The sequence below is a fragment of the Chrysochloris asiatica genome, unplaced genomic scaffold (assembly GCF_000296735.1).
Source record: "Chrysochloris asiatica unplaced genomic scaffold, ChrAsi1.0 scaffold00062, whole genome shotgun sequence".
Classification (NCBI taxonomy): Eukaryota; Metazoa; Chordata; class Mammalia; order Afrosoricida; family Chrysochloridae; genus Chrysochloris; species Chrysochloris asiatica.
In genome coordinates this window covers 11,132,060-11,154,590 of record NW_006408580.1, presented here as the reverse complement: position 1 = coordinate 11,154,590, position 22,531 = coordinate 11,132,060, and the positions used below count along the sequence as shown (strand labels likewise).

Genomic DNA, 22,531 nt, shown 5'->3' with positions numbered 1-22,531 from the left:
TTGTCATCTTTGTTATTTTAATAACTAATACTTTTATTATAATGAGGTGAGTCATTATAATTAGTAACTTCTTTATATAGTGTCTGTTAGTATACAACCAATAAGCATCTTTCTATTTTATAAATACTCCTAGGCCTCGATGGGTGGTTCCAGTTTTGCCGAAAGGGGAATTAGAAGTGCTTTTAGAAGCTGCTATTGATCTTAGTAAAAAAGGTAAGTTTTGCTTTCTTTTTATATTATATGCTATTAGATATGCTTTAGTGTAATTCCTTAAAACCTTAATTTTCCTCCATTATAGACACTTATTCAAGATACCACTTCTAATTGGGGAATATTGAATGAGTGTCTTCTCACCAAGTTTTCTTGGTATGGTTTATGGTAAATACATAGAGCAAGGATTCATAACCTTTGGAAAACCTTCAAGGGTATTACTGAGCTTTCTAAGGTTAGAAGTAAAATTCATACACATTTATATTACTTAACAATGTTGTTGTTGTTAAGTGCCGTCGAGTCGATTCCGACCCATAGCAACCTTGTATAGGGTTATCCAAGCAGTAGCTAGCTGGTGAGCTTGAACCACCGACCTTGCAGTCCAAACGACTTTGCATTAGACCGCAGCACCACAAGATTCTTCATTTAATCGGATCTTCAAAATGGTTAACACTCAAAGGTTTTAACACTTCCACGAATGAATTATTTTCAGTTTTGAAATTTTTGTTGATTCCCCATGTGTTGTTAGTAATGGCGTGGTGAAGTCAAGGGAGAACAAATTTAAGGTAATAGGGATTTTGATACAGTCTTGTGGGACACATGTGTCTAAAGTAGACTCTGGTGGTAGGATTGGTGGAGTGAGGCCCGTTTATTCAGATTCCGAAGTTATGCACTACTACATCTGGGATAGCAACTTCCTGAGAAACTCAAGAAGCTGAGAATGTTGGTGGGCGATATGTATATCCCATGGATCACTTGTTAAGTGCTGTCGAGTCAGGTTCTGACTTCCAGCGACACTGTATAGGGTTACCAAGGAATGACTGGTGAGTTGAAACAACCATTGAGGCTAACAGTTCAGTGCTTATCCTACAGCACTACACCAGCACCCCTTAAAGGGTTGATAAACATTTTAAACTTGGCTCTTAATCTGCTATATGTAATCGTAGACATGAAAGATAATTTATCAATTAGAAAGCAAAGGTGATGGGTTTCTACTTTCAGATATTTGTGACTTTTAAAAATTTTTAGCATAAGTCATTTCTAATTTTAAGATATATTGCATGTTAATCCATAAGTTGTCGTTTACACTTGTCCGGGGGTATGTGGATATTTCTACCTAATAGAATCTTCTATGAACCCCTTAGGATAAAAATTTCCATTTCCTTAGTACTGTTTTTGTTTGATTGTTTTAAATAAGCTAATTTGAATATTTGATTATTATCAGTATGCAGAATAGATTTGATTTTTCTGTAAAAGAAATAATTAGAATCAAAAGATGAGGGCCTATGTTTTGGAAAAAAAGTGCTAATAAAAGTAATTGATATTTTCAGTTCAGAAATAGAAGCTTAATGGTAGAATCAATCAAACATTTTTTCTCTAATTACTTGATCTAATGTTGTTGCCTTCGAGTCACTCTGATACATAGCCACCCTATAGTATATAGGATTTCCAAGGAACTGGGTGGTGTTTTGAGCTGCTGACCTTGGAATTAGCAATCCAGTGCTTATCCTACAGCACCACATAATTAATTCTCTGCTCATTGTTTTCTCTATTCCCTTTAATGACATTAAAGGTTAAAAATACATGGCAATAACATTTCAGTTTCTGAAATAGGGTAGCCATGGATGTGTTTTACCTATCTATAGTAAATATCACAATGGAAATGGATTTAATGTCCAAATTAAAGATATCTTTAGTACTTTGCTAAAGTCTGTCATAACTTCATGGAAAGGGTAGCAGTTACATTTATATAAAGTAAACCTGCCTTCATATAAAGGGTATCATTCTGCGCCTTACTAATCTTGTAAAAATTATTTAGGAAAATACATTATCAGATTGATTGTTTCTCAGTACTCAAATTGCTTTACTCTATGTAAACAACATTTCTTCATCAGTTCTGCAACTATTTGAAAACGTCGGAGCTAGACATGTTCTGTGTCCTGAAAGTACAGTGATAAATAAAAACAGCTAATGGTATATTTGAGTCCTGGTGTGGTGCTACCGGCTAATGCGTCAGACTGCAAAGTTGTTTTGAGTCAGTGGTTCAAGCTCAGCAGCTGCTCTTTGGAAATACTATACAAGGTCCATATGGGTCGGAATCAACTTGACGGCACGTACCAACAATGGTATATTTAGTGGCATGGACATTCAGTGGATGTCTGTCAGTTGCAGGGATTTTCCTTCAGTAATTTTTTCCCCTTGACATGGGATTTGTTTTAGGGAAAGTTCAATTTTTTTTAAAGTACAATACTGGATTTAGATGCCATCTTTTTGTACAACCAAAATCAAGTAATATATTAGTACACAAATTAATTTATCACTGGCAGTTAGTGTAACCGATTTTTTTTGTGTTTGGAGGCACATGGCTCGGTTCACTTTCTGAAATCAGATGAACTTAAATAGTTGAGAAATGGTTTTTGCTTTTGTTTTTTTTTTAAAAGCAGTACAATGCAATGAATTGTTTAGATTCCCTATCACATGGTAAAGATTTACATCCTCGGAAACCCTGTACAGGGTCGCTATGGGTCGGAACCGACTCGACGGCACTTAACAACAACAACAACAACAACATCACATGGTAACCATTCTGTGTTTCAAGTTTCAATGTCATGATTTCAAACATTTTCAATTAGTGTTAAATTATTTTGTTTAATGTAGTTTTTATTAAATACTTAAAAATTATTGAAGATTATTTTTGTTTCTGAATCAAGCTTTATCTTCATAACATTTAGGAACTTTGAAATGTTAATCATTGCAGTATTATTGACCTCTTACAATAAAGCTGAGTCTTTTTTCTAAAACCTTCTCTACATTTTTTAGCTGTCAGTGAACAGTTACCAACTTTTGTCATGTAATTGGACGTTGTAAAACAGCCAGAGAAATGTTTTGTTTACATTAAGTTTTCTTCCTTTTTCTTAGGCCTTGATGTTAAAAGTGAAGCCTGTCAGCGATTTTTTCGAGATGGGCTAACAATATCATTCACTAAAATCCTTACAGATGAGGCAGTGAGTGGCTGGAAGTTTGAAATCCATGTGAGTCTTGCATTTGACTCTACCAAATCAGATTTATATGATGATGCCTATGGGTAAATGTGCATACACACAATGTATATTTTGAGTAGATATTTGGCCTAATAATTGTGTCAAAGGCTCTAAAAATGAGAAACTAATTTTTAAAATAAGTTACAGTCTTAATTGAAGACAACATTCTTATTTAGAACGATCAATAATTTAGAGTTAAAAAAAGTTGTTTATCTACTGGTTTTCCTAGTACTTTGTGACCTTAGACAACACATCGTATTTCATCAAATAATATCCTGCTGTCAGTTGTAAGATGCACTAGTATTTTATGTTACCACTAAAGAATACCCAAGATGGAGAATGTAATATACAATATAGGCAGTCCCTAGGTTATGGATGAGATCCATTCCTAACTCGGTGTCTTTAAGAATTTACAGGGCAGTCCGGAACAGTTGCATAATGTTCTTTTTTATCCTTACTTTAGTACGAGAGAGGGCTTAAAGCCTTAATGATTTTAAAAGTTGCATATGCAGCAAGTGAAGGTGATTTGTGATGAGGAATATGTTGGAGGTCATTCAAAGTGAGAACAAATTTACATGATATTAAAGCAGTGCTTCCAAGATGGTGATGCCCTACTCAAAGATGGCAGCCAACTGCACCAAAGTAGATAATGGTTTTGCTTAGTTGGCCATGACATAACCAGTTCCAATTGGTTAGTAGCCCTGCATTTAACAGCAAGTAGGAGTTGTCCAAAAGTTGGACGTTTGTAACCTGGGGACTGCGTGTATACATTTGGGATACTGAAGGGTCAATCAATGTAAAGGTAAATGAGAACTAAACTCATCATGCAGAAAGGGACCCTAAGGAAACATGTATGTGTCTCAACCTTGGCTTCTGATGTAGAGAAGAAAAACTCCCCCAAATTTAAGCTATTTGCCAATATATCAGTAGTTTTTTATTTTGATTTCAACTTACAGTTTTAATATAAGAAAATCCTCAAGTAGAGAATTTAAAGTGGTCTCAATATCTGCTAAAGCAAATAGCATATTGTCTCTGGATACATCAGTCCAATCTAGGAAAGTAGCAGTGCACGATTGATTATGGTTCCAGAGGTCTTCAAAAGTGCATCTTTGATTGATGAAATAAAACAATAGTTCCAACTGTCTGTTATTTGTCTATAATAAGGAAGTGGTCATAAGTTGTAAAGCAGATACATTGTTGTGCTCTGAACTATTTCCCAGTAATGACCTTGTCATAAAACCTTTCAGTATTTTCTTATTCCGCATGTAACGTTGTAGGTTATGGAGACACTGAAAGTGATGTCATGTCAGATTTTTGCATTGAGGTTTATAGCTATTCTACTCTACCATGGATAAATACCATAGTGTTTAGATTTTTTTTTTATAATTATGGCATCTAGTGTACAAATTTCAAAGTGATAAAATGGTAATTACGTCTTGCTTGTAGACACAGAGCAGCAAGAAACAACCTGTGATGCCTACTCCATTTTGAAAATGACTTTCAGAAGGTGTTATATAAATTAAGAAGTGAATATGTGCTAATTTTTCTGGATCCCAGTATTAGTCCATTTAAATCCAAATGACTAGTATAGAAAAATGGAGAAGAGAGCATTATTACATACACATAATAAGATTGGAAGATACTTGTTTGAAATTACGTTTTCATCTCATAATTCACTTTTCCCCCCTTTAAAACAGAGATGTATTATTAACAATACTCATCGCCTGGTGGAGCTATGTGTGGCCAAGCTGTCCCAAGACTGGTTTCCACTACTAGAACTTCTTGCCATGGCCTTAAATCCTCATTGCAAATTCCATATCTACAATGGTACACGTCCGTGTGAATCAGTTTCATCAAGTGTTCAGTTGCCTGAAGATGAACTGTTTGCTCGTTCTCCAGACCCTCGATCACCAAAAGTGTGTTGGTTTAATATTTTCAAAATTAATAATAGTAACTTGTTCTGTTCTACCACAGAAGTTTAAATGGTGTTCTTAAAGGTATTCTGCATTATTTTAGTTTTTAAATTCTGAAGTTTGACAATCACATTGAATTTGAGGCATCAAATGAAAATTTTATAAAACTAGGAGCTTTTTTTTATAGCCTTGGATGGCATTTTAGTTTAGTGCTTGTGACTCTTTTTCTTAGCTTTCTAATTTACGGTCTTCTGCCCAGTCTCTTTGAAAATAGTCATAATTTGAGTTATTATGAAACACTGTGTTTTTTTTAGATTGCCTCTTTGTTCAAGAATTTAGGTGTTAATATTTAAGGCCATGATCATTTCAGATACTGTTTATTTCCTCCAAAATCAAGTTATTTGATAAAAAATAATAGTATGTTGTAAAAGTAAAATGATAAAACCATAAAAAGCAATCCCTGGATTATGAATGCCTGACATTACATATAACCCATAGTCATGAAACCAACCTTTTAAAAGTCTATTAAAAAGTTGAGATATATACAAATGGTTTGTAATAATACATAAAACATGATTATTAATGACTATATTATGCTAAAGATATTTTAGTGTATGTAAGGGTCTCTTTAATGTTTTTTATGTATAGAAAGCTACATTATATACTAAGACAAACATTTGACTAACTGATGATAGATAGCTATCTAACTTTTAATTTATGTACAAATTCAATTTAGGCTTTAGTATAAGAACTTACTCATAATCCAAGGATTGCCTTTAAAAGCAACATATTAAAACTTTCCAGTCTTACCTGAATGTATATGTTCTATACATAAATGTGGAGACAGTGCTGATTCCATGGTAGAAATCTCACCTTCTGAGCAAGGCACTTGGATTTAATTCTTAACCCATGCAACTCATATGCAGCCACTGGATTGCTTGTTGCTATGATGTTGAACAACAAGGGGTTTAGCAGAGTTTCCACACTGAGATATGAAAGAAAGGCCTGGTGTTCTATTTTAGTCAGCTAATAAAATCCCTATAGATCCACAAAGGTCCAGTCTGTAACCAAACATCGCATCAGCCTGGCTTGACACAGCCATGAGCAACCTTTCATTCCGGTGTATATGGCGTTTCCATGAGTCAGGCCAACAATAGCAACGATGCATAAATGTGAAAGTTCTCCATTGTAAACTTCTCTGTCAGTGTAAACAAAGTGTATACTTGGAAGAGTGTATCCCTAGTCTATCTTTAAATAAACATCAAATAATTAGCAATATATGGTTTTGAAATTTTAGAATTTTGAGAGGTGTATATACTGTTATTAGTGTTAATTATAAAAAGGAAAAAGTCATTCAGGAAACTTTGAAGAAGTATAATAATTATTTATCTTGCTAAAAGCTGAAATCATGGAAATGTGTTAAATTTAGAACTGAAAATTTTTTATATTTTTAAGTTCATGTTGTTTACCACTTAGATACCTTATTTTTGAGAGTAAATCAAATTAATATCTAAACAGAATCTTCAGTGTGCCTATACCATATAGCTTTTAAAATTTTACTTCTTTAATTTGCTGTATGGATCAATAAGGTCCGTTTCACTGACACTTGGAACAGTTAAAGGTAGCTAAATCCAAAGATTTGAGTTGACTTCTGGTGGAGGATTTTAATTTTTTTCTTTGAAGCCTTGGTTTTTTTTTTTTGGTTTTTTTTAAATTGAACTTAAAAATTAGAGAAAGTATGGCAACTTATGAGCATACTTGGCTTTTTCAAAGCTTTTGTCAAGAGTAGTTTTTTATATAGCCCAAAGTAAGGATGTGAATCAAGAAGGAATATATCTAATGGCTCATTCACTTTCTACTGAAATCAAAGAAATTTTATCTTTTATTGTATTATTACGGAACGCTGTGGTTCTTTAGGATAAGCATTGAACTGCTAACCACAGAGTCAGTGGTTCGAGCCCACCAAATGTTCTGCTAGAGAAAGATGAGGCTTTCTGTTCCTATAAAGATTTACAGTCTCGGAAAAACCCTAAATAGGGTCACTATGGGTCAGAACCACATTGACAGCACTTAACAACAGCATGTTGCTAACAGGTTCCTTGTAAGATTTATAAAAACTGAGTAAAAGATGATATATTTGGCAGGATTTTCAACCATGCCCCTATTTGAATGCAGGCACCATGAAATAATGAGGAAACCTAACAAATGGAAATGCCAATGTATTTTGAGTTACTGCTGTCAATGAAAAGGTTGAAAGGCCGGCACCCCATTGTCTTATATATATGGTGGTGCTCCAAGCAAAGGAATCAACTAGTTTTTTCTAGTGAACACCACCAAGGATTAGTTTTTAATTGACAGTCCACTGTCAGGTTTTGAGATTATTATATTTTAGGGAAATAAGAATTGTTTACAGCAACAACCAAAAATTGTATTAAGAATTCAGCTATCTTTTTAATCTTTTTTGGAAGAGTCTTCTTAATCCATTAGGATTTGGCTTGTTACAGATGAGAGGAAACTTGAAAAATATTCATGGAAAACTGGAATAGAGAGATGATGGAATTTTTCGATGAATATTTTGAAACCACCATTGTGTTTTCAGCTTAGAATATATTCTCACATGCTGTAATAGTCCTGAAATAGAAGCATAGCTTTTAATTCCTGTTAACCAGCTGTATTGGTATGAGTGATAAGAGCTATGTCTTACTGATCCACTTAATACTTAAGTACATGCTAGTAACACTGCTTTTATCTCATGAATGAGGTTATTGGAACAAAATAACAGCATTTCATGATGTTTGCAAAGATTTGATACAGTGGTATGTTTTATTGACTCTTCTGTTTCTAGTATATTTCAATGAAGAAATTGCTTCGGATAGCATATGTTTTTACCCCTAAATGCAAAGTTAACTTTTAATCATTAACTGTATTGCAGGGTTGGCTAGTGGATCTTCTCAACAAATTCGGCACTTTAAATGGGTTCCAGATTTTGCATGATCGTTTTATTAATGGATCAGCATTAAATGTTCAAATAATTGCAGCCCTTATTAAGTAAGTAATATTTTTTAAATGAATGTTTATTGTACAATAGAACATGCTGTTTTATTGCTTGATTCAAAATTGAATTCCTAATTTCAAGTGTGGTTTTCTCTAACATTCAACTGGTATTTTCTTTCAAGTGATATGAAATAGTCTGAAATTTAAGTCGTAATTGGTTTAAATAAATTAAACATTACAGATATTTTGTGTCTTCCATATTTCAGACCATTTGGACAATGCTATGAGTTTCTCACTCTTCATACAGTGAAAAAGTACTTTCTTCCAGTCATAGAAATGGTTCCACAATTTTTAGAAAATTTAACTGATGAAGAGCTGAAAAAAGAAGCTAAAAATGAAGCCAAAAATGATGCCCTTTCAATGATTATTAAATCTTTGAAGAATTTAGCTTCAAGGGTTCCAGGACAAGAAGAAACTGTAAAAAATTTAGAAATATTTAGGTTAAAAATGATACTTAGGTAAGATTTTTACCTTTTGAAACAATTATTTGCATGCAGTTTTGGAATTTTAGGTAACACCAAATTTCTCTTTCAGATTATTACAAATTTCTTCTTTCAATGGAAAGATGAATGCACTGAATGAGGTTAATAAGGTTATATCTAGTGTATCATATTATACCCATCGACATGGTAACCCCGAGGAGGAAGAGTGGCTCACAGCTGAGCGAATGGCAGTAAGTCCTTTGATTCTTCTTCTTACTAATAATAATCTACGTATGACAAAAGTCAGAAAACCTCCAGTTAAAATCAGCAATACTAAAATTAAGTATTTTGAATGTTTTATGGCTTTAATCCTGAGATCTTTTTATAAATAATATTAGTGCTGTTGAGTCAGTTCTGACTCAATAGTGATCACGTATAGGGTTTCCTAAGAGTAGCTAATGGGTATGAACTGCCGACATTGTGTTTAGCAGTTCAGTGCTTATCCTGTAGCGCTACACCAGCACTTCAGTAATTATTTGGTAGTGAAATGGATAACTAACTTAGCACATCTCTGATAAACTTATTATTGAATTTTGTTGTTCTTAAGTGCTGCTAAGTTGGTTCTGACTCTTAGTTACCCTGTCTGTATAGGGTTTCCAAAGATTGGCTGGTGGGTTTGAACCACTTAGCTTGTGATTAGCAGACCAGTGTTATCCTACAGGACCAAACCAGGTCTTCTGAAATAATTATTACATGTAGGAAAGTGATGTTGGTTGAAATGGAATCTGGTTTTGAATGAACAATTCCCAGTTAAAAATATGGTGGTGGTGGTTGGTGGTGATACGCCGTGGAGTCAGTTCCAACTCATAACGACCCTGTACAGGGCTTCCGAGGCTATAAATCTTTATGGGAACAGAATGCCTCATCTTTCTCCTTTGGAACAGCTGGTAGTTTCAAACTGCTGACCTTGCAGTTCGCAGCCCGGTTTGTAACCACTGTGCTACCAGAGCTCCAAACAATATAATGGAATAAGCTACGTAGGTATTAATATTTTATCATGATTTTTAAGAACTTTATTTTTATAGTACTTATAATTAGTTTAGGATACTATTTACCATATATTTATTTATGTTACAGTTTTAGAATGAGTAAGTATGCCATGTAAGTTATTCAGTCATTGTTTTGTGAGTGTACAGTGTATTGCAGTACTGCCGAGACATCTGTAGAACAATTCTTTCCTAAAGGAACCTTAATTTCATAGGGAAGATATTTATTAGAATGTGCAAATGGTACGTTGGGCACTAGCCAAAAGGTAGAAATAATCCTCAAGTGTTCATCACCAGAGGATTGGATAAACATCATGTATCATCTAAGTAAAATGGAGTATTATTAGCCATAGATAAATGAAGTTCTGATACATGCTACAAATAGGATGAACTTAGAAAAAATTGGTACTAAGTGAAATAAGACCCGAAAGGACACATTTTGTGTTGCTGTGGGGTAAACATTAGGGCCTAAAGGTCGGTTTGATGACAAGGTCACCAGTTCAAACTCACCAGCTGCTCCTTGGAAATCCTATACTTGGGTGGCTATGAATTGGAACCAACTCGATATCACTTAACAACAGCTTATATGGAATATCTAGAATAGACAAATAGAGACTAACATTTATTAGTTGTTACCAAAAACTGGGGCAATGGAGTTTTACTGTGTAATGGATACTGAGTTTTTATTTGAAGTGATAAGACTCTTTAGGATATAGTTAGTGTTACGGTGGTTTGTATAATATGGTGAGTATAATTAATGACACTTAATGGCAGATTTCTTGTAATATGTGAGAAGGCATTAAAAAGTTCATGGAAAAATTCCAATATCTTTTAATTCCACTTATCCATGAACTTTTTGAAGCACCCTCATACCGTTTTCCAAAAAAAAAATGAAAAGAAATTTAAAAAATGTATATGGAAGATGCTTAGACATTGGTGGCAGACATTGGCTTTGTCCTCCCTAAGATTCAAAGTATAGTCTAAGGATTGATATTAATCCTTAACATGTTACTAGCCCTAGATGAGCAAAGAAAATTACTTTTTAGTGTTTAGAAACCTTTTCAGCAACTTGGCAATAGCCACAACATCTTTCTTTTATCTTTCAAAAATACATGCAACTGATTAGCAGTAAAACTAGTTCATCAGTTCAGAAATGTAATTATGCAGCTCATTTGGGGTCTATTTTTTACTCCTAATAAGAGATATTTTTATAACAAAGTGTGGATATTTACTTTTTTTGTATCATGAGTTAGTGCTTTGTTCTGTTGGTGTGGATAGTAAATAAATACCAACCAAGCTGCATAGTATGTTAGTAATACTCAAATTAAGTAAACTTGAATTGTAAAGTATTTTGATTGTTTTAGGACTTTAATCCTAAGATCTTTCTGTAATAATAACATTTTATTAGTACTGTCGAGTCAGTTCTGACTCGACCCTTATAGTGTGCAGTATAGGTTACCCTCATAGTGACCCTTATACAACAGAATGAAACATTTGCCCAGTCATAGCATAGTGTTTTGGTGGTGGTGTGTCATGGAGTTGGTTCCGACTCAGAGTGACCCTTTATAGGGTTTCTGAGACTGTCAATCTTTTCGGGTTCAGAAGGCCTTTTTCAAACTACTGACCTTGCAGTTAATAGCCCAAATCATAATCCAATATGCTTTCCTATAGCTCCTTTGTAGCATAGCATGGTATTATTAAAAAAAAATACAGACTTTTGAAGACATGCAAACTTGATTCAGATCCCAGCTCTTAACACTCTTTATTAAGCTTGTTCACTTTCCTGTAATAGGATGATATATCCCTCATTAGGATTTTTTTTGGACTCTGAACCAGGAGGTCGGCAGTTCAAATTCACCATCTGCTCCTCGGAAACCCTATTACAGGGTCAGATGAGTCTGAAGAGACTTGACGGCACCTGACAATAACAGTAACCAAATAGGATTTGTTTTGAAGTTTAAAAAGCTAATGGAGAAGAAGTCGGTGTCTGGTATATGGTTTACCCAAGATGAAACCATCATTCTGTGGCAAAACTGATATGAAGAATTCAAAGATTCTAAATTGTTAAGTTTACCAACCCTACCCAAACAATGCTTTGTTGCTACACTTCAGTTGAGAGCGCCCTGGTGGCACAGTGGTTAAAAGCACCGAACCTACTAATTGTGAAAGGTTGACTGTTTAAACCAACCAGCTGAAGTAGTCTGCTTTCATAAAGATTTCTAGCCTTGGAAAACCCTATGGGGTAGTTCTACTCTGTTCTATAGGGTCACTGTCTGTTAGAATTCACAGCAGTTTGAGGCACTAAGTAATATTTTCTGGTTAAATGCTGTAGTTGTAGTTGTAGTTGTTGTTAAAGTGCCATCAAGTCGGTTCCAACCCATAGCGACCTTATATACGGTTTCTGAGGAGTGGCTGGTGAAATTGAATCACTGACCTTGCAGTTTAAGTGGCTTTTCAGTCTGGTGCACTAACCCATAGCACCACACCAGGACTCCAAATAAATATAAATTAATTATGCAAACACAGAAAAGTTCCATGAATTAGAAAAGCAAATCATTTATAAGATTCTACCAAATGCTGTGGTAGAATCTTATAAATGATTTGAGTTTTTCTAATTCATGGGAACTTTTCTGTATTTGCATTATTAATTTCTGTTTATGATAATGTATTCATAATTTTACATTAAATCAATAGGATTGTTTTTAAGTGCTGTTGAGTCAATTCCGACACATAAATAGAGACCCTGTATAGGGTTTCCAAGGAATAGCTGGTGAGCTCGAGCCACTGACCTTAATGATGTTGTTAAATGCCATTGAGTCGGCTCCAACCCATAGCGACCCTATATAGGATTTCCAAGGAGCAGCTGGTGAGCTTGAACCGCTGACCTTGCAGTTCAAACGGCTTTGCAGTCTTGCGCATTAACCCACAGCACCACAGCAGGACCTTATAGACATGTTAAATTAGTGTAATATGGTTTGTGTGAATGTGTTTTTAGATTCCAATGTTTAAACGTGTGGGCAATACTTGAAGAAGTGTGTGTGTGTGTGTGTGTGTGTGTGTGTGTGTGTGTGTGTGTGTATGTATATGTACATAAATATACGTATGTATACATACACACATGTACACACTGCCTTTTTAGTTTCTATTTTGAAACAATTTTCTGCATTATGTTTAGGAATGGATACAGCAGAATAATATCTTATCCATAGTCTTGCGGGATAGTCTTCATCAACCTCAGTATGTAGAAAAGCTCGAGAAGATTCTTCGTTTTGTCATCAAAGAAAAAGCTCTGACCTTACAAGATCTTGATAATATCTGGGCAGCGCAGGTAAGGAATTTAAGATGGCAACTTTTTTTTTTTATTAAGCTAAATTAATAATTCTAGTCATGAAAATAGGGCATTCAGAGTTTTGTTTGAATTTAGCAAGTTAATCTGCTTGTTTCTTGAAAGTTTAAGTCATCTGTATAATTTGTTTACTCATAAATATAACAATGGAAAACCAAACAATATTAAGATAGGTAATAATTATTTTTAAAAACTTGTACATTTTGAGAAAGATAAATACCTGTGGTTTTGGAGCTGGAAACTGCATAATTCCTTTGATTTATATTAATGATAATGTTCCTACCTATGGATTACTTGGGAAGTGTTGAGTTCTTGATTACAAAGTTGTTGGGTTGTTTTTGTTTTTATGTTTATAAAAGCCAAACCTTTGAGTGCTTAAATTTACAATTTTGAAATAATACCATTAGTGGATCTTATTTTTATCCTACTTTCATTATTAAAACTGACAGTGTTAAATTAAATAAATTTACTGAAAGTTCACTTAAATTCCCAAAGTACATATTATCAGTCTGTGCACGAAAGTTGATTTGCCATGTTTTAGATGGCAGGTCTAAAAGCATTTAAAATGGCTAAGTACTTTTTTATGTGACAGTTGATTGAGATGGGAATAGTTCATTAATAGTTGCTAGTAGGTGGTGTATGTTACTTAACATTTTATTCATATTTTAGTATGTCCAGATTTTCTTTGTTTTCTCAACAGGCAGGGAAACATGAAGCCATTGTGAAGAATGTACATGATCTATTAGCAAAGTTGGCGTGGGACTTTTCACCCGAACAACTGGATCATCTCTTTGATTGCTTTAAGGTAATAAATAGCATGCCAAAAGTATTATTCCATTTAAAATAGGGTTAATTGATTAAGCCCATAAGTTGTATTAACCAGTAAATAGAAATGTTACTAACAATGTAGTGTGAAGGAATTATTGTTGCTTTCTTTTCCAGTGAGAACTTGGTGTTCATTTTTATAATAATAGCCTTCATAAATAATCATTCTCTTATTTACTGTTTTGAATTTATTACCTCTGGTGGCAGTTTTTATTTTTAATAGGTTCATGTTAACCATGGGACTAAAGGGAAGGGTGATGGGTTGCAGTGAAAAGTAAGAGGGAGCAACAAGGGAATCCCAATACCTTGAAAATCTGGAGTATTGTGCACAGGCAAAAAACATGCCTTAATGAAAATGTGGTTCTTAAAGTAGCCCAAGAACCCCTGTAATCAAATTGCCATTTGTTCCATTGTATAAGGCCATGTTGTATAGTAGTCTCTGCAGTTGTTAGCCTTGGGTTTGTGATAGCCCAAGCAGTTGGTGACCATTTGTGGTTTGAGATAATACATACGATCTTATGGCAGTATTCAAAAAGCATTTTCTATTAACATCTAGCATTAGTTCACCAAGGTTTCTTGTTAAAAACAACAGTTAAACTGACTTCTGGTGGAATTGTAAGTTGCTATAACCATTTTGGAATACGTAGTTTGGCCTTTTTGGTAACGTACAAAATTATGTCATTGACCCTTTCGTTTGACTAATGAATATACAAGAGACTTGCATGCATCAGGATATAGGTTCAAGAGTATTTGTACCAGAATTAACTTGTAACAGCAAAAGCAGCTATGGCGGATGAATAAACAGGTGGTATAAATTATTAAGTTAGGGTATATTTGTGGAGTAGAATACTTTATAGCAATGAGAATGAAGCGATCAGGGCATGTCAACCACATGGATGAGCTATTAATAGAAGGTTGAAGAGAGGAATAGTCACCAAGAACTTGTGTAACTTGCTTCTGTAACAAAACAAAGTGCTGTTTACCATTTGTTATTTTTGACATGGGTAAGTAATATTCTTGGGTGGCACAAGTGGTTTGTGCTTTGCTGCTAATATAAAAGGATGAACTCACCTAGCAGTGCTATGGAAGAAAGGCCTGGCTTCTGAAATAGTTACATATGACCTGTGTCAGAGATGATGGGAAAAAGAAAAAGGTGTCAACTGTTAATGCATCCCACAGATGCTTTCTCTTCTCAGAATGATTTTAAAACAATGATCTAAATAATAATAAAACAATAATTTCACTGTTTGCTTTCTCTCTCCCCTAATGGCCTAACATGTTTTTATTGAGTCCCTTGTATTTTGAGATGTTGGCATACTGAATAATTCTTAAGCATTACGTCTTGTGAAAGGCTCCTCCTATAAAGATTATTTGAAGGAAGCATGAAGTCTGGAACACTTTGAAGTTGTTTATTTTCCAAAGTGATTGTAACAAAATTATGGTGCTATCAAGAGTTTTGTGTGATTGCCAGCTCTCTATTTTTGTCTGAATTCCTTGGCTACCTGCTTATTGTGAAATGATGTCTCACTTGGTATTAGTTTTTATATCCTTGATCATTATTAAGGTCGAACATCTTTTCACTTATTTTTGAGCTATTCTCAATTTGTTTTTTGTTAAATTCCTGTTCCAGTCTTGTGCCTTTGTTTTCTTTCTATTGGGTGGTTTGTATTTTCTTACTGATTCATAAATGTTCTTAACAAATTCTGAATGCTAGTCCTTTGCCTGTCTGTTCAAGTGTTGCAAATAATTTCTCCCAATTTTTGGTTGTGTTTTCCACATTCCTTGTCATGGCTTTGGGTGAACAATTGTGCTTAGTTTCGTTCTCCTTTTCATATGTAATTATTTTAGTATATACTGCTAGAAGATACTCAAAAAATTAGTGATTCTTTATTATTGTCAAATAACAAAACATAATTCTCTCAGGTCATAGCTTTATTTTAGAAATTTATTTGAAGTTTTATCCAAATTTAGTGCATACTTAGTAATTAATTGATAATGTGTTTTAAGTTGTTTTGAGTCTATGCTTTCTCCCTGTTGTCTTTTTTTCTTTCCTTGTAATTTATTCATTGAAGAAAATAGTTGGTTACCTTGATGTGTATCAGCACTTTGATACGGAAGCTTTCTTTTTCATCTATCCATTCCTTTTGCTAGAATACTTAATAGATAGTGAAGTGCTCCTTTTTCAGGAGACACATAATGCCTGGTTGCCTGGCTTTAAAATGTTAGCCAGATGTTTGTAATTGTAATATAGTCTAATATTGCAGTTTCTCTTTTTATAGCCTTGTTGTTAACGTGCCATGGAGTTGGTTCAGACTCATATCAACCCTGTATATAGGGTTTCTGAGGAGTGACTGGTTAGTTTGAACCGCTGACCTTGTAGTTCAAAGCAATCTTATGGTCAAGTGCCTATTCTACAGCACCACACCAGGACTCCTTTTGTAACCTTAACAGTTTTCATATTTTTGCTAGTTTATTAGCACAAAGGTTGATGGTTCAAATCTACCCAGCATCTCTGTGGAAGTATGACTTTGCAATCTGACCCTTTAAAGATTGTAGCGTAGGAAAACATGAGAAAGGAATCCTTGTTGCAAGGAGGAATTAACAAGCACTCAAGTTGCCTTCCACCACAGCCCATATTTATAATTGTAAATACCTGTGTAATAACACATTGAAAGGATATCCTGTAATTTACTTAATCAGTCTTCTGTTTGATGTTAGCTTGATTTCAGTTAATTTTCCAAGAAACACTGATTAAGCAACTTTATACATACAGCTTTTCCCATAGTTTTTAGCAGCATCCCTGGCCCTCTACCCACTAGATCCTATAACTGCTCCCTCCCCTTCTCACCCTTCTCAGTTGTGATAACCATGTTAATTAACTGGGTGTTAAAAATACCATTTTAGTGTTTTAAATGAGCATTCTATTGCCTTTTTTTTTTTTTTTTTTAATGTTGTGAATTATGTGATAGCTTACATGAGAGAACATTAGCTTTATATTCATCCTATCGTATATTGTTTCACTGCCATGGTTACAGTCCCCTCCATGCATCATCAACCAACCAAAAGGGTGTATACCCTGCAAGCCTGCCTCCCCCCAATTGCCTTTTAAAATGTAAGTTAGTGATTATTTTTTATTGCTTATTTACAGTCTTTGTCGCATATTTTTTCTGTGTGTGAGTGGTTTTGTTTTCAAATGTGTAATGCACATTGCTGGTTTTTCCCTTCCATTTATTAAGAAAAGTTATATCATGTTTTGGCCATCTTTTAAGTATAATTTTCTGAAAATCTATTTTGTTCAAAATGAATGTTTACATAAACTTTTCAATGACGAATCGGTTACGTTTTTCACAATCTGTTACTCTCTTGAATTCCGTTTTGATGGTGTAGTTTTCCCTGACCCCTGTTTTTCATCTTGGCTTTAAGAATAACTTTTGACCATGTATTCTTACATAGATTAATTTTCTTAGGAACTTGTTATTTACAGGTGGTGATTTCCTTTATTTTATAAGCCAGTCTGTTAACTTAGCTAAATGGTGACCTTAATTTTGGAGAGTCCTCTAGTTTCCTTTGAACCATTAGATATGAACTTTGTTTGAATTGAGAGTTTTGTATCCATTCTGTTAGGATCCACATTTTTTGTGGTCCTGTTAAGAATGAACATTTGGTACTGGTAGCTGGACACCATCTAATTCTTCTGGTCTCGGGGTTTATGGGGCTGTGGCTCATGAAGATTATTAGTTCAGTAGACTACATTCTTCTCTAAATCTTTGGTCTCTTCCTTTTCTTTTGATGTTCTGGAGAGTTAGAGACCAATTGTCGTATCTTAGATGGCTGCTTTGTAAGTTTTTAAGACTCCAGATACTACTGAACCACTTTAGAATGTAGAACATACACTTTATGAACTCTGCATTATATCAATTGATTGGTTTGTCCCATGAGAGATTATGGTTGTAAGACTTCAAACCTAGAAAACCAATTTTATGAGATGTGTTTGGTTCTTTTAACATAATCTTTAAGACCCAAATAACAAGACTGAATAAGGCAATGGTTCTCAACCAAGGGCAGTTTTATTTGGCTGTGTCTGGAGACATTTTTGGTCATCACATATAGGGAGGAGAATGCCACTGACATTGGTGCATATAGGTCAGAGATGCTATGCTGCTCAGTATCCTACAGTGCACAGAACAACTCTCCACAACAAAGAGTGTTCCAGACCGCAATGTCTATAGTGTCACAGTTTCAGTAACCCTGGTTCTAAGGAAGGTATTTTTTTCATTATAAATAGACATTTTTTTCTTATCCTGAAATTGAAGTCTGTTCTCTGAAAACTGTTCTGTTTTGGGCATCACTTGAAAATTCTGTATTCAGCTATGCTGTTTTTCTGATGAATTGGCTATAGTTAAGCCAGTGACAGTTTAAGCAACGACAACCAAATAGGTGTTACTTTCATGTCTTTTAAATTTTTTTTTTTCTAGGCCAGTTGGACAAATGCAAGTAAAAAACAACGTGAAAAGCTACTTGAGCTGATACGTCGTCTAGCAGAAGATGATAAAGATGGTGTAATGGCACACAAAGTGTTGAACCTTCTGTGGAATCTGGCCCACAGTGATGATGTGCCTGTAGACATCATGGACCTCGCTCTCAGTGCCCACATAAAAATATTAGATTATAGTTGCTCCCAGGTAAGGGCATGCTCCTTTGTTCATGTTCTGTTACCTTTTTTCACATTTTGGATGCTTTTGTTCCAGGATAATTCCAGTTGGTTCCAACATTGTTATTTTTGAGACCTTCAGGAATTGGCTTATTTTTCTTCAAATTAGTCTGTGTTCTTCCTCTTATATCTCTACAGCAAGGTTTTTTTGTGTGTCATGTGCAAAGCAGTTTATTCTCCTTGGATGATAGACAATAGAAACAAAACAGACTAATGATCGTATTTCAAATATGTTGTTGTTGTTAAGTGCCGTGGAATCGGTTCCAACTTATAAGGGTTTCCAAGGAGTAGCTAGCTGGTAAGTTTGAACTGCTGATCTTGTGGTTTGCAGTCCAGTATTTATGCTCCAGCACCACACCCGGAATTCATTTTTAAATATATGGTGTTGAAATGCCTATTTCATGTTTTAGAGATTAACAGAAATAGATTTTCCTTACACCTACGAGGTTAAAAAAAATGAATGGTATTTGCTGAACAGTGAAATGTTTAGTGTATTTCTTACAAGTAAATCACCTAACAGCTTCCATGCATTGACTTGTATTTGTTTTAACACATAGTAAAATGAAGAATCCTGAATAACTAATTTTATGAAAGTATTTGGTACATTGATAACCTGAAATTTAGGCTTAGAGGTTAGGAGAATAAATGCAAATGGCTGTCTGATTCAGATGATACTCAGTTTTTTAGTATACTTATGACAAATACTTCATTTGAGTATTTAAAATAGTAAAAAGTATGTGGCGTTTAAATTATTTCTTTGAATCAAGAAACCCTATGGAGAAGCGTGAATCAAAATCTTGTACATTTACTATCAAGTATTCAATGAGTATGTTCCTCCTTTAATTTGCATTAGTATCAGTGCCTGGCAGAGTGTTTTGCACGTTAATCTGTAGTTACTTTACTGTATTTCACTGAACTACTAGTAGTAGAACGTTGACTGTCAGTTTCTTCATTTTTTGTTTATGAAGCACATTTTTAAACCGCATTATCCAACTCCCACTCCCTTCTGCCCCATCCCGCCTCCCAATTGATTTTCAGAACATGATATATTTGATATATAGAGATGTTATTAAAACCTTATATATGTACACTTGTTGTTAGGAAGTGCCATTGAGTTGGTTCCAACTCATATAAAATGTTTCTGAGGAGTGGCTGGTGAATTTGAATCGGCAGCCTTGTGGTTCAAACTGACCTTGCAGTTGAGTGCTTACCCTACAGTGCAACACCAGGACTCCCCAAATTTCATTTAAAGAAGAAAGGGCACAAATTGGAGATGAACATAAAGACATTTTTTCCTGTTTATAGGAATGGACACTTGTGGAAACCTCCTGAATAGTTATTAATCATTTATACAGTGTATTATTGTTAAATGCTGTTGAGTTGTCTCTGAGTCAGTAGGGTTTCCAAGGAGTGACTAGTGGGTCTGAACTACCTACGCTACCGTTAGCAGTTCAGTGCTTTTCCTATGATGCCACACATAGGACTTAATACAATGTATTATTGTTGTTGCCTGCCATCAAGTTGGTTCTGTCCCAAAGCGACCTTGTAGAGGGTTCCTGAGGGAGCAGCTGGTGTGCTTGAACTGCTGACGTTGCAGTTCAAATGACTTTGCAGTCCGGCACATTAACCCACAGTGCCACACCGGGACCTCCTTCCTATACAATGTGTTAGGCATCCATTATACAAGAATGGCTATTGATTTAGAAAGACTTTATGATACAGAAATCGTTTAATGCAAAAACACTTGTAGCATGGGTGGGAAATGCCCCGTCCTCGAAATCGTTTGGTCTTGCCCTACCAAGCCAATCACATTCCAGCCATCATATTAAGGATGAGTTATTTAAATATTTGATCAAATACAGCATGCTCTTTTAAGTTGGTAATTTTGTCTGGCTCACAGATGATATTGGGATTTAGAATATGAACCTAATTTTGTTAACAAAAATAGAAATGTGAATATGTTGCAAAAAATCCCAACTATTAGTAGCTGGGGTACATATGTACATACACATATATCAGGGGCCTTTAGATAGTACACATGCACTAAATAAAATAATACAAACTTACGTATAAAATAATCCAAATTTCTTAGGTACCCAAACTTGCACTTCTGATTAGTTTTAATGGAAATAGAGAATAAAGTGTGATACATAAAAAAGTATTTGAAAGTTTCAAGGTTTGTAGCATTTTGCACTAGTAACTGCTTGTGCCTGTCTCAGCCCTTTTCTCTCCTTTTGTGTATGTGGATATAGTTTTTTTTTTTTTTGGTGATTCTCCCCCGTCCCCACCCCCCTTAATATTTGAACTTTTTTATTTTTTGTAACATACAAATTTTCAGTATTCCTCACTGTGGTTAGAAATATGTGCTGAGAACAAACTCAGTAAATTCTGTGATATGGTAGAAACTCTTAAAACATTACTTAAAGCTATATATAACTGCCCACCTTCAGGCATACTTTTAAAAAATCAAATTTTCTATCAGGTACTTAGAACTGTACTTTTTGTATAGGTAATATCTGATTCCATGTAATACTGAGCATTTTATAATAGTGCTTTACTCTTTGGATTTTTGTAGTAAATGTAAAGTGAAAATTAACTTAATGCAGGTTATTTTTTTTAAATTGAACTCTTTACTACACGTACAGTAATCTTTTGATGCTAATCTTACAAGAAAAGCTTCTGTTTTCTTATTCTCAAAAGTATTTAAAGGTAGAATATTCCTAATACTGATCTATATAAAACATTGAAATTGTTTGTTTAAGGACCGTGACACACAAAAGATCCAGTGGATAGATCGCTTTATAGAAGAACTTCGCACAAATGACAAATGGGTAATTCCCGCACTGAAACAAATTAGAGAAATTTGTAGTTTGTTTGGTGAAGCACCTCAAAACTTGAGGTAAGGCTTTTAACAGAGAGAGAATTTGAATATTTTAATGTATGTATTATATTAAAAAGAAACAGCATATTACTTGGTAAGATCAAATTTCAAAGAAAATTCAAGTGAGATATCAGGAGGTTAACAGATGAGTTAGTTTGAAACAAAAAGAGTAATCCTTCTTCATACCCACTTGGCTTTATTTTATTCAGGAAGGATCTAGCCACTGATAAGCCATGCTTTTCAGAATTGAGATGATACGGTATCTTCTGAGTCTTAGTTCAGAATTCTCGCTTATTTCTAGCAAGTATGACAGACAATTCCATGGCATGTATTGATGTATTGTGCCTATTAATCTCACTACTCATTTCCTTACATCCTTCTTGCCATTATTTCCTTCTGTGCCCACTTTCCACCGTTTATCCCACATTTCTGATAATATTTCTTATTAAAAGGTTTTTTCCTGATATAGTTATTCTGTTAAATATTTGTGCCTAAATATACTATTTTAGACATCAAATTCTGGGTATTGGGACAATTGGTTCTTGTGTTTTCTGGTAATTTAGCTAGCTTGAAATTAAAAATAATGCCGCATTGTAATGGAAAGAATAATCAAATGGAGCCAGGATTCCTGGGTGTGAACATTGTGTCTAACCAATCATAAGAGCTTTTATAAAGTGTTTACAGTCATCTTTTAGAAACTTTCTTCTTATGTGTAAGAATAGATGATTGCTCAGCTGGTAGCATGCAATGATTATGCCTAAAACAGAAGTTTAAAAAAAAAAAAATCATAAATATGTTTTATGTTAAACTCAAACTTCCTCTTACAAAAGGGCCTTAAAAACGTTGAAGGAAAAAGTGGAATGAAAAGATAATTATTGCATTGACTTTTTGAAGCCTTTCTTTTACTCCCCAAGGTTGGAAAAATAGCATGGATTTTGAAAGTTTATAGGGAATAAACAGTGATGAAAATTAAGACATGTACCTTATTGACAGTGACATTTGAGAAACATTTTAAGTAAAATTGACCCACTTTATATATTTGACTTAGACCTTTTCTCTAATCTATTTGTCTATTGCCTATG

At 34.3% G+C, this 22,531-nt stretch overlaps 1 protein-coding gene across 2 annotated transcripts in view; it reads left to right on the top strand.

Annotated features, from left to right (window-relative positions):
- Positions 1–22,531, top strand: part of USP9X (ubiquitin specific peptidase 9, X-linked) — a 94,335-nt gene that overhangs the window by 7,306 nt on the left and 64,498 nt on the right. For both annotated transcript variants that reach the window (XM_006864266.1, XM_006864267.1), the window contains exons 3-12: positions 134–213; positions 3,130–3,242; positions 4,949–5,167; positions 8,097–8,212; positions 8,425–8,676; positions 8,753–8,891; positions 12,862–13,014; positions 13,733–13,837; positions 18,333–18,539; positions 21,331–21,467. In XM_006864266.1, coding sequence (XP_006864328.1) covers positions 134–213; positions 3,130–3,242; positions 4,949–5,167; positions 8,097–8,212; positions 8,425–8,676; positions 8,753–8,891; positions 12,862–13,014; positions 13,733–13,837; positions 18,333–18,539; positions 21,331–21,467 — 1,521 coding nt within the window. The remainder of the gene's footprint in view (positions 1–133; positions 214–3,129; positions 3,243–4,948; positions 5,168–8,096; positions 8,213–8,424; positions 8,677–8,752; positions 8,892–12,861; positions 13,015–13,732; positions 13,838–18,332; positions 18,540–21,330; positions 21,468–22,531) is intronic.